Consider the following 12,800-nt stretch of genomic DNA (forward strand, 5'->3'; position numbering starts at 1 on the left):
ACATGGCTCAAAACCTTAGAAATCACCTGTCAACACTTGGAGATGACTCTACGCAAGACCTGCTTGAACCCGGCCTCGATCTGTCGACATCACAAGAGTTAGGGCAAGTGGATCCTGAAGAGTCATCGCCGACAGAACAGGCGGGGCAAGATACTCCGGCGCCTGAAAATGTAATTCCAGGTACGTTCATAACGTTTGGCTCCTGTTCTTGTAAAGATCACGAATGGGTAGAGAAAAAAACCCACAAAACATTACCATAGATGAAAGTGACTCACCGGCCACACCCTCGATATACAAACAAGCCTGGTTTTATCAGCTGCTAATTGCTCACTTCTTGGCTTCATGGTCGGCGCGAACAAATGAGTTCGCAATTGGTACGCTCTACCAATTTAGAGAATTTCGGCTGTTGTCTTTTTCACACATGTGTATTCAAAACAGCTCTCTTCATCGTGTACCTATGGCCTTCAACACTTTTCTATGTGTCTTTATACGGGCTGATTACTACATTCTCAACTATATTTGGAAGTGCCATTATCGGTGGAATGGTTGATTCACTACCTCGTATAACAAGTAAGAACCAGAGCGAAAAACGAAATTCCTTGCATACGTATAATCTGAATCATTCGCCTTCCGTTTTAGGTCAACGTGGATCGTTGATTGTTATTCAACTGAGTAACGCCAGTCTCAACGTCTTCTTGTGGTTGATTGCGACACAATTCACTCCTACAGAACATCCAAGTGCTGCTCTTGGGCTGTTTGCAGTAGTGATATTCACTGGATGTATAGCTAGGATTGCTTTTGCAGTGAATACTATATCTGTGGAGAGAGATTGGGTGGTAGTTATAGCTAATCAGGAATCAACGCTTTTGAGTGGTAAGCAATGCTGTCCCCCAGAGGAGTTTTTTTGTTGCTGAAAAAGCATTTAATGGTTCCTTTTCTGAAAAACCATGTAGCATTGAACTCAAACATGAGACGAATCGACCTGATTTGCAAAGTCCTCGCCCCCATATTCGCCTCAGCGGTCACATCAACCACAACGATCTCCACAGCTCAGATCGTAATTGGATCCATGATTCTCTGCTTTTTACCAATCCAGGTCTTTTTCACGTCGAGAGTATATTCTAGTTTCCCGAAGCTGGCCGAACCAAAGATCTCTCGTCAAGCTTCATTACCAGATGCCACCACCACCAATGACACCAGCAACCAGCGTATCAGAATCCCTCATATACGAACCATAATCAAAAAGATCCAACGAGCTACCCGGACATTTGCATCTCAAAAAGTCATGCTGACTAGCATAGCATACTCCATGTTGTTTCTCACAGTCCTCAGTTTCAATTCACCCGTATTAGCCTATCTATTATCTCGGGGACTCAATCCAGTCTTGATTGCCGTCTTCAGGGGGATAGGAGAAATCTTTGGGATCGCTTCTACGGTTGCGGCTCCTGTAATGATAAAGTACATTGGGACGACACGAACTGCTCTTTGGGGAATTAATCTGGAAACGATATGTCTGAGCGTTTCGATCATATCTTTCTTTATGACTGATAAGACAGTTGAAATGGCGCTGTTCTTGTCTGGTATTCTGGTGTCGCGGTTTGGGTTGTGGGTGTTTGGTACGTTGTGATTCATTTTAGAAGCAATTGGTATCTCAATGCGCATAATAAACGACTAGATCTGGCCCAATCTCAGATAATGCAAGAGGACGTGGACCCGGTAGAAGCAGGTGTAGTAAATGGCATTCAAGGAAGTTTGTGCAATGTGTTTGAACTACTAGCCACGGTCTTGACTCTGGTAAGATTCAATCTGCTACGTGCTTTGATGGTCATAACCGAAAATATATCATTTTTGTTAAGATATGGAGCAATCCAAAGGACTTCTTCATACCATCTATAATATCGTTTGCTTCGGTATTTGGCGCTGCTGTCCTCTTTTGCTCCTACTCCAGAAGAATCCGAGGACATTTAGTGCACTTTATACCCAAATTCAAGTAAAACCATCCTGTAATCATCTGTAGCACGTAAATACTCTAGCTTTCTATTGTACAATTGTACAGAGACTTTACATATTTCAAGAAGAAGTAATAAACTACTAGTATTTGCAAAACGAGGGTGAGATCAAGAATCCAGCAACAAAACTATCTCCTTATTGTGGCGTTTCGTTCACGTCCTCATCAATAGCGTGTGGGTTTTACGTCCGGTCATGGCGTGTTTTGCGTCGTTCATCACCATCAGCTTCTTCCTTTGTTGTGGGTTCGCCGTGCGTCTTTTCACACCATGCGACTTTTGTCCTCAGACCCAATATGGAGTCCTGCATGCCTTCCATTTCTGCATCAAGTGAGGCTAACAACAAGTCTGATTCTGGAAATGAAGAGGTAAAATACTGAACATTGCTTGTGTTGTTTTGGGAAGAGCACCAAAAAAAGACTCTTTGCTTCCTACAACACACCTTCTAGGCTCTTTTTCAACTCTCCGTTAGCTCTCTTCTCCAAAGCCAGAGCAACTTGTAACTGCTCAACACGACCAAACGCCAATTGACGTCCCAATTCTTCATTCTCTCCCTGCAATGCTTTACATTTTGCAATCAGTTTGCGTCCAATGAGGCTATTGTTGACGTTAGTGCAACGTGTCAGTCACATCAGTGATGAATTAATCGAGAAGTGTAATTTTACTTGTGTGGTGAAAACTGAGCAGCTTGTAATTCTTGTGTCAGGTCATCAATCTTATTGTTCTTTTCATCAATCTCCTTCTTCATTTCTTGGAATAGCAGATGAAGTACAGGATCCAGTAATCTTTGTTTTGATGCATCCAGTTCGGGATGAACACGATGACTCAGATCTTGCATTTCAGTCTGAACAGATAGTAGTATAAGGTTGTAAGTTTACCGTAAGACGATATTCGCTGCGTTTCTTTTCGGGCCACAAATGTTGGACAGACTCGAAAACTCATACGACATGATCGATCAAAAGCAGTTATTGACATGACTTTGCCCTTACATATAAAGACTGGATCTCCTCTTCCTTCTTGGCAAGTCTCATGATCGCAGTAGTTTGTTGACGACTCATACCTGCAGTCTGAGATTGAAGTTTGGTGACTTGTTCCCGTAATGCTTCATTCTCTTGTCGTAAGCGTTGAACATCTTCCATTGTAGGCATGTTGGGTGTATGTTGTTGTAGTGGTGGCGGCGGCGGTAGTAACGAAGGAGTTGTAGGAGTGCTGTTGTGATGAACCGAGGATGATGGTGTTTGTGGTGCGGGGGGAGGCATGATTCGTGGCGTAGCGAATACAGGCCTATAGTTGCGATCATCAGAAGAGGAAATCAGGTCTAGAGGAGGGGTTCAAAAACAACGATCACAAAGAACTTGCAATGATTGAATTGAGTGTGGCGATTGGGGAACGAGACCATTTGATCCTTGTCCAAGAGGCAATGATCCAGTAGATGCATTTCGGAGCTATCATTGACGATATTAGTTTGATCATCAAGCGGAAGTTCCGCGTGAAAGGAAGATGTAGCGAATAAAACTGAAGGATAAAAAGTGCGACAAGGAAAGCTAACCCGTTTTTGAAGAGGTAATCCAGAAGGTGCATCATCAGGACTCCGTTTCAGATATCCATGGGGCATTCCTAATCATATCCAAAGCAGGATCAATAACGATGATCCAAACAACAAACACTCCAAACACAAAATGTTGAAAAACAAAATGAAATGTCTCCATCTCTCACGGATACCTTCCGGAGAAACTAGTCCACCAATAGAGCGCTTTGAATATTGTTGATCGTATACGGGAGTCTGTGGCTGCTGATGTTGATATGGTTGATTCTGGTATCCTTGATTCTGTTGATTCCACATATTTGACGAATTTGATGGCGATGGCACCTGCTGTTCATGAGGAATCACGGGCAATGGACGTGCATATTGAGGTCTACTCCGGGGAGCTCCTTCCATCTCTTATACGGGGATGACGAGTCGCTCTCGGAGCAGATTGTTTACAAAACGTGATATTTGTAAAAACAAGAATTGTGGCAGCAAAAGTCTATTTAGAACATAGCACGAACGGGATACAAATTATATACACATATATTGGGAATCCGACGTGTTTCAGGGCGGGTTGTCGCGTAGATCTCCATTTGTAGTGGTAAACAACGAACGCAGCAGCCAGCAACACCACCAATGAGGACAATGAAGCTACATAAAGCTTGTAACGTGAACGATACTCTTTCGAAAAATCATCACAAGACTGGCGTGATGGAGATCTCTGTCATCGACCAAATCGAAACTTGGCCTGCACCAAAGGTCACAGAGAAATTCCAAGAAAGGACCCAGTTCCACCCAGATACCTAAAATCATTCGATGACGGTGGTAAAGCCACCACCAAAGAAGTATATGTCAAACATCAATGAATAGAGCAGTTCACCACCAGTTCTCAGAGGCTCATGCACCAAAGGAGGAGACGTCCTACACAGCATCTATAAATACTTTTAAAGATTGTGAGTTGGATTGTCAGACAGACAACTGAAACTTCCTCATAAGCGAGGCCCAAAAGAGGACCCGACCGATGAGGGGGCGTCTCGGTGAGAAACCCCGCAGGGCAGTCCCTACCACTAAGGCGCAACCTCCTCTATCTCAGCTACTGATAAACCTGTCCTTGCATGGTACCCAAACATATGCACAGTGCCATTGTGAAGAACCATGATGGAATGGAGAACCAATCCGTGTGCAAAATCCAAGTCGAGCGAAAACAGTATCACGGAGCGTCGTCGATAAAGGCAGCATCCTTAGCGTGAACGTTTTGCTCACATGCTTTGTTCATCCTCCTCAGCCCGCAAGTAAAACACAAGTTTTACTTACCGAGAACCTTAGCTTGGGGGCCTTCTTGTAGCGTGAGTGGATGTTTCATATACTTGAAAGTGATTTTTGACTCCATATGTGGCCTGGATAGTTCAGGATCTAAGCTTCTATAGGGAGATAAAAACGATGCAAAATTTGTCAGGAAAAAGGAGGTGTCAACTATGCGGTCACTCCATACGTGCAGTTCAATGCAGGTTCTAGAATACTTCGGTGTGATACGAGCCCTCTTCTATCTTAATTCGGGTCTTCGTCGTTGGTGAGGTTGATGTGAAGGAAGTTTGAAAGAAGTGTTGATGATTCTTGCCACTGGACTTCCTTATTATTCAAATTCCGACATAAATATCAATACAAAGCCCCGAATGTGACGTGAAAGCATACCATAAAATGAACATTTTTGGCTGCAGAAGCTACCGGTGAACGTGTTGTTTTGTTCGCTTGCGTCAACTTCATTTCGACCGAGGCTCTTTTGGATGCTAAGGACATCTAAAAACGCGCTTCCAAGAGATTTGATGGTTTGGATCTGTCGTACATCGGCGTGGCACTGGCATACTCGAACTACACGCTTGCTGCTCATTATCTTTTTACGTTCAAGTACAATGGCGCTAGCCATTAACCACCAATACGACCGAAGATATGGTTTCACTCTCGCTCAAATCGCACCTATTCCAGATGTGATCATAGCACACGTGTATGTATTTCCAAATTGGGTTACAATTGTCGTTTTTGGGCTGTTTTGCAAAGGAGATGTACCAACATTTTTCGGTTGTGTAGAGCTGATGGTCTGCGGGAAGCTGAATTTGGCTTGATGTACTATGAGCGAGAGTTATCAAAGCATCTTTTTGGATCAGCTGTCAAAGAAACAGCCCGAGCTATGCTACGCGCAGACTATCGTGTCTGCCTTGGGAGATTGGAAGGAGAATTGGTTAAGGCATCTGCAATCTTCTTGATGCGGGCACTAGACGCCCACCTTCTAGTGCTCGAGCACGTATCAGACTCAACTCCCGAGGGTGTAGTGGCGATGGCACAAACCAGCCAACGTGTGGCTGTAAACATGGCGGATTGGGACACCATGCAGTCAAGTCGCAAACGGAAGGTAGCATATTTGTAAATGAATTTCAATAAAGCTTGAAAATTTCATTTTGACCAACTTGCTCTTTGGTATTAGTTCGAAGACGTGTCGGCTGCATCCGACTTGAGCATCATCTCTCGAGGGATCTGTAATCCTAAAAGATACAAAGTGGTGGCTCAAGAAGCCTCCACAGTGCTTGAAAGTGCCCGTGGGCTCAAACTGGCACTGGAGAATCAAAAGGTCTTGGTCGACAAGAAAAAAGAGATCATCGCCAAGCTGAGCAGAGATATTGAAGCAATGTCAATAGCTTTCCGAGCCATTCGGGAGCAGGACTTTGCTGGAGTTGTAGAGGGTACGGCAGTGCCACCACAGCAACAGCAGATCCAACACCCCGCAGCTGTAGAATTCGACGCTGCATGCCCCATCTGCTACGCAAAGGTGCAAGAGTGGTTTACCACTACTTGTCGTCACGGCTGCTGCAGCGACGTAAGAGAGGAGTGAAAAAGCAATTTCATTGAGTGTCCTGGGAATTTGACTTTGTTTCACCTTTAGTGCCGTCGAACGATGTTGGCAGATCCGGCCATGCGGTTTCGATGCTACTGCAATGGGCCAGCCAACCACCTACACGACTTCCAGGTCCACATAATGTAAATATGTAAATAGTGGGACTGTCCTCTGTACATTAAAAAATTGGAATACATTAGGAGTTAGTCAAGAAACATTGTAAAAACGTTGCGCGCATGATTAGGACTACGCTTCAGATATCCGTGTGGTATTCCCAATCATAACAAACCTGTATCAATAATGATCAACCCAAAACAACAAAGCAAACACAATGCAAAATGTTTGAATCTCTCAGACGAAATGTTACAATCTTTCACGCATACCTTCTGGAGAAACACGTCCACCAATAGAGAATAGTATCGAACATTTTGCTCGTGTACGGGAGCAGAGGCAGCTGATGCTTATACGGTTGACTCTGGAATACTTGATTCGGTTGATTCCACATTTCTGACGAATTTGTTGATGATGGCACTTGTTGTTCATGAGGAATCACGGGCAATGGACGTGCACATTGAGGTATATTCCGGGGAGCTCCTTCCATCTCTTATAAGGTGATATGAGGTCGTAGTTTGTTCTATAAATCCAAAACGTGATTATTTTGTCGATTTTGTCGCAGCACTGAAGGCCAGCAACGGAGAGATCCAGATTGCCTCTACAGCCGGGGAATCAGACGCGTCTCACAACGTGGTGTCGTACTGTAACGAGACACTGTCTCAGAGATACTAGACTGAAGGCAGTCTATGCGACAGACAACATGTGACAGACAACAGCGAAAGGATGTCAAACCACATCAAGAGGCGCAAACTTTCAGAACAGGTTGAATCGAGACAGACAGAAGACAATCTATTTAGACTTGATATCAGAGGAGATGCAAACTATATATGTATATATGAGGTATCAGACTTGTTTCAGAACTTGTTGTCGCGTAGCCCTCCAATAGTAGCAAGTAAACAAGAGCCCAGCTACCAAAAGACCGACGAAAGAGATGATAGAGGGTATATACAGTTGTTGAGGAGTATTCCAAATCTGGATTGAAAGGTTAACGGTCAAGAAAGCAGATGGGTAAAACATCTGAGAGGACACAGTGCCAGTGCTACAATTCTCAATTACTTACCAGAGTCAGAACATGACTGATAATTTCAAAGAAGTGTATGCAAGACCACTGTAACCCATTCACAATCCCTGCTTCTGAGGAAAGTACACCTTCTTGCATTATCTGTGACTGACTGAGATCTAAAATAAACATTCAAAGCCAGTCAGTTTCTTTGAAGACGTGGGCTGTTTCATCGTGCTGATCTACGTACCAAAGACCCAATAACCAAATCGCGAGAGTAGCAGGCCACCGACGAAAAGAGTCATGGCTGCCGTTATGTCGGATATACCAAAGGATATCATGGTAAAAGCCAAGAAGAAGACATGAAGCCATATACCTATGAGACCCGATCGGTTCGTCCCTATATATCGTATTATGACTGTCATGGTCAAGGCAGCCAAAAGTCCGCAGACCTCACTGCCACTTTTTAGCACACTAATATCGAAGCTCGAGTATCCTTTATATGTGAGATATGTAAGCGTTTGAGACGAGAATGTCAAGACGGACATCCACAGAATGGCTGTCGTTATAGATGTGAGTACGACCTTCTGGCTAGCAAAGGTCGTACAAGCGTGTTTTACTTGATTATACCACCTAATTACAGTTGGTATCGAAGCGTCTTGAATCTCCCGATGGGGTTGCTTTGGCGACGCGAGTTCTGGAAATCGTTTGTATACACCCCAAAAGCACAGCAACATTCCAAACAGCGACACTATCCGTATGATTCCAAATATCAATATAGCGACACTCCTAGATGTAGACGATAATATTCCTGACACTATTAAAGGTGCGATGATTTTTGCGACGAGCTCGATTCTCCTGAGATTGGCGTTGACGATAGACAAGAGAGATGATTCCTGCTTTATAAATATCTGGCATATAACTACAAGCCAATCCCGTTCCACTACGACCATATGCATTCCGAAGCACGATCGAGCCATTGTAGCCCCGAATAGCGTGAGTGCAAACAATCCTGAAGCAGCAGTTGACTGTGGACTAGACTGTGCTGAGATGAGGTATAGAGATATGTACACTATAATTTGGCCTAGCTGCATGCCGATTACAGCGATCGATATGCTCGAAGATCTGTTCCAGACGTCAACTCGACCAGCGAGGACGGGAGCGACGAGAAAGCAGATACCAACGACCACCAGCCCATACAAGGACGTATAGACAAGAGAAGAAGCTGTTCCAAATATGCTAATTATGAGCAAGACTAGAAGAGGAGAAAATTGTGTTGAGCGAATCTGTGGTAAGAATGGCTCTTGACAACCAATGCCGCCAACAACACAGAAGACGAGGCAAGAGATTGTCTCACCAACGGCGAATTGATCCAAAAACGTTGCGAAGAAGGCCAACCAGTGACTAGAGAAAGGAATAATGAGTTTACGGTAACATTGAATTCGAATGCTAGATTGCAGTGCACTCACGCCAGAAGGAGCAGGTAAAACCATATCGACGTCCATACAGAGAATGGCTGTGGGGTCAGGGTATCATGACTACTGCATCTGTCTATGTCTAATTGTGATGATGCATCAAATCCCAATTTCTCATCCAAATGTGGACTCGAATCAATGTCGAGTAATTGTACCCTCGATTCGTTGTTTGGGGAGGGTATAGAGGGTATAGACAAGTCCAATGAGGTAGAAGTCTCCATAGACGAGACTTGCAGACCGGTGGGTTCTCGTGCTATTCCTAGTAATCGACCCAGGGTTCGAAAAAGGGGCAGTTTGTCTGGCCCAGTGGAACAAAAGAATTGAAGAAGGCTGCTACTCCAAACGAGGCCACTGTCACATAAACAAAGCCAGCTTGAACGACAGTGCGTATCCTCTCTCGGGCTTCTATCTAGGTTGGCTCTCCTCACCTCTCAACCACCAATTTCTGTGTGATTAGTATTGCCGAATCGCATCGATCTTGAGACTAAATCAAGACTCCCAACGTGGTTTGCCAGTACCTCGCTTGCTTTCATTTAGTCATTTAGATCTATTAATCTATTGATTTCTTCCTTCATCTAGAAAAAGAACGACCGAACATGGACGGCAGCATAACCTCTGGCATTTTGTATCTCAGATCGTGTTTCCATAACTATTCATTGGATGCTAAAATAATCGAACTGGCGATACGGCTACCATCCTTGTCCTGTGATATTTCGTCCTATTTTGAACGACTTTTTCCAGAATTGGGCATTTCCCTCCTTCCTGCGATGATATTTGCGGGCCATTCTCAGGCTACAGTGAGCTACAGGGGTAATTCACTTCAGCTGCGATGTCGCAGTTCGAACTTCTGATTTCATTGATTCAGGTTGTTTAGCAAGTTCCGATCTCGACATCTCTAGCATCGTTCTGATCCTTCAACGACCGTGACTCCCTTGTATCTTTCGCTTCTTTATCTGGTTGTCTCCTCTTCTCTACTGTTTTCTCACTGCACTGTCGGGTATGTTTTTTAAGGTTTCGCGTTTCAGATCTACTTCCGAAGCGTGTTTCTATAGATCGTAATTGTATCTCATATCCATATTTATACACGCTGTTTATCATCTAGATCTATAGATCTCACCTGGTACTTCACATCTCCTCACCCCATTCGCATCAAACTCCAACAATGGATCATCACCAGCAGAACATGATGCAAGAAATCTCGGACATTGTAGCAGCAGCTTCAGCTCTCCTCTCTTGTAAATACGACACAAATCACTGCCTACCTTCTCCTCTCACTCCTTTGGACGATGAATACCATAACTTTGACGACGACAACTACGAATTTGCAGCTGCACCAGCTGCAGAGACCGATGATGAAGATTTCGAAGGCTTTATCGATTCTGCAGATCTCAGCTTCCATATCGTGCTTCCTCTTCCACCAGCACCAGTGGTTTTACCAAAGGAAAAGGCTCCTTCACCGCCTCGACCACAACCCAAACGAAGGAGAACCGCATCACCTGAAAGGAAGGCAGTGCCTAAAAGGAAGGCCAAGTCTACACCTGCTACTACACTACCAGCTGCAGCTTTAGACTTTAGAATCCCAGCACGTCGACGCTCATCACTACCGAATACCACTCTAGTCATACCTCTACTTGAAGAAGCCAGACGTTGCATTTCTCCCACACCACTCACTCAAGGAACTACTGGCAGAATCTGTGCAGTTTGCAGCACCACAGTCACACCAATGTGGCGAACGGGCGGGAAAGGAGAAAAGTTATGCAACAAGTGTGGTGTTGCTTATAGGCGTGGTAAGTTGCCTAGTAGTATGTAACAAGTGCGGTGTCGCTTATAGACGCAGCAAGCTGCCTAGTAGTATCTGAATTAACATAATGCATATCTCATTATTGGGACAACTCAAGACTCAGAACCTCATACCTCAACAACAACCAAAACCTCAAGGACAATACACAAGGACAATAGAACAATTAGAAGAAAACCCTGCTAAGATTTAGAAACAATTTTATACAAGTAGAATAGAAAGAGAACTTGCGCTCATACAGACTGGCCATACCTTCGAGGCTTTTTGCGTGCTTTTTGTCGATTAGCAAATATGGTCATGAAATGAGACAGACGTCGCGTTCCTGTTAATTGTACGTATGTAATGCCATGGGTAGAAAGCCAATGCAGGTCGCTTCTCTGTCCTGTTTACCACACTCATTGCTTGCACTCTGGTCAATCCTTTACCAACAAAAAAGCACAGTCAGCCATGACACATTACCTCTTTGAAGACACAAAATGGATGCAAGATGATCACGCTGATGATCCAATACCTCCCAAATTCACATACGAAGCTGCATTCGCACTTCCTACGGATTACATTACCCAAAATGTCAAAGAAAAACAAGAAGCTTTTATCTTGTTTGAGATTTCACACTTGGCTCGCAAGTTGGTAATGATTGAAAGAACGACCTGTGCTATATTTTATACAATAGTAATTTATGTTGTGCTTTGCTTAGGATGCTCTCATAATGGAAATTCAACGTGGGAGTCGACATCAAGATGTAGAGAAGCTCAAGTGACTTGAGTATTGGTAAGAGGCTAATATCTAAATGTTTTGCCTCATGCAATATTTAGATCATCAAGAAATCAATCTCAAGGCTGGAATTCGAAGTGATTCCGCCAACTGGACCTCCAAGTCCATCACATGTCTCAAGTTTGATGCCTGTTTGTAAGTTGTTGTTTCAGCATCCACATTTGGAAAAGGTTTTTTATATCTATTCTGACATACATTTGCGAACGCAGATGAAACTTTGAATGACACTGAAGACTACTTGGATAGCGTCAACGACAAGTTTGACGAATACTGTGAGAAACTGAAGGCTTATCTCCCTGACTGTAACAGATATGGCTTTATTCATTCGGAAGCTGCCAAAGAGATACTCGCTTTGAGTGCTTTCATTGAAGTACCTCGTCAAGTCGTGTTGGAGAAGATTGTTCTGTAAGTACTCCATGATTGCTTGCGCCTTTTTTTGGCCTTAGGGGACTTTGTACTGAAAGCTGTTTTTTCATAGATCTGGGGTCGAAAAAGAATTGGCTACACGAATCCATGCGTTGTTAATCGAGGTATTGCTCAATTGCCCTTCAGCGCGAAAGAACTGCACACCAAAAAAACGGACTCGCCAATGTAAACAATCTGTCTCCTATAGCCAACAGAATACGAACAATACGAACCCTGGAATACAGCAATAGATACCATACGTCGTCAAATCCTCGAATCAAACAACATCACCCTACCTATCATCACCAAACCAGCAGCATCTCACAAACCACCACCACGACCACTCAAAGAGTTGAGCACATCTCGAGCCCTCGTACTAGAAACTCCTCAACCAACAACTAAACAACCCTTTCGTGGCTTGATTCGACAATCGACTCAACCACAACCTTCGTTGCTACAACATGTACTTGTTAGAGATCGTGATATGGTCGTGTCGTCATCACAGGTTTCTGCTGTTGGTGGGGGAGATGGTCGTATACCAGAGAATATCAAGGCTAGGCAAGTGAGGATTGAGAAGTTGAAGGACGGGAATCTGGGAACTGGGAGTACAACAAATGCAACAGATGGGATGAATGCAAATGCTACAAAGGCTGATGACGATGAAGTTCCTGGTGTAGAGAAGGGAACATCGCCTGACGAAGAAATGTATGATAAATCGCCTCGTGACGATGATCAGGAAGAGCAAACAAGTGCAGATCAAGTAAGAGAATAGTAGAAGCAGGAAAAGGAGAGGAGATAGTGTCAAAACTACAA

At 43.9% G+C, this 12,800-nt stretch overlaps 2 protein-coding genes across 2 annotated transcripts; both read right to left on the bottom strand.

The window, feature by feature from the left end:
• Positions 1-2,190: 2,190 nt before the first annotated feature.
• SmJEL517_g00586 (uncharacterized protein) lies at positions 2,191-3,945 on the bottom strand (the record flags this gene model as incomplete). Its single annotated transcript, XM_031166515.1, has 7 exons — positions 2,191-2,360; positions 2,449-2,603; positions 2,672-2,850; positions 2,996-3,324; positions 3,403-3,451; positions 3,556-3,623; positions 3,729-3,945. 7 exons carry the CDS (start codon positions 3,943-3,945, stop codon positions 2,191-2,193), a joined length of 1,167 nt encoding a protein of 388 aa, XP_031027366.1.
• Positions 3,946-7,378: 3,433 nt separating this feature from the next.
• SmJEL517_g00587 (uncharacterized protein) lies at positions 7,379-9,231 on the bottom strand (the record flags this gene model as incomplete). Its single annotated transcript, XM_031166516.1, has 5 exons — positions 7,379-7,507; positions 7,596-7,714; positions 7,786-8,790; positions 8,893-8,939; positions 9,005-9,231. The coding sequence occupies 5 exons, from the start codon at positions 9,229-9,231 to the stop codon at positions 7,379-7,381; spliced, it is 1,527 nt and encodes a 508-aa protein (XP_031027367.1).
• Between the last annotated feature and the right edge of the window lie 3,569 nt (positions 9,232-12,800).

Source organism: Synchytrium microbalum (genome assembly GCF_006535985.1).
Source record: "Synchytrium microbalum strain JEL517 chromosome Unknown SmJEL517_scf0002, whole genome shotgun sequence".
NCBI classification, from domain to species: Eukaryota; Fungi; Chytridiomycota; class Chytridiomycetes; order Synchytriales; family Synchytriaceae; genus Synchytrium; species Synchytrium microbalum.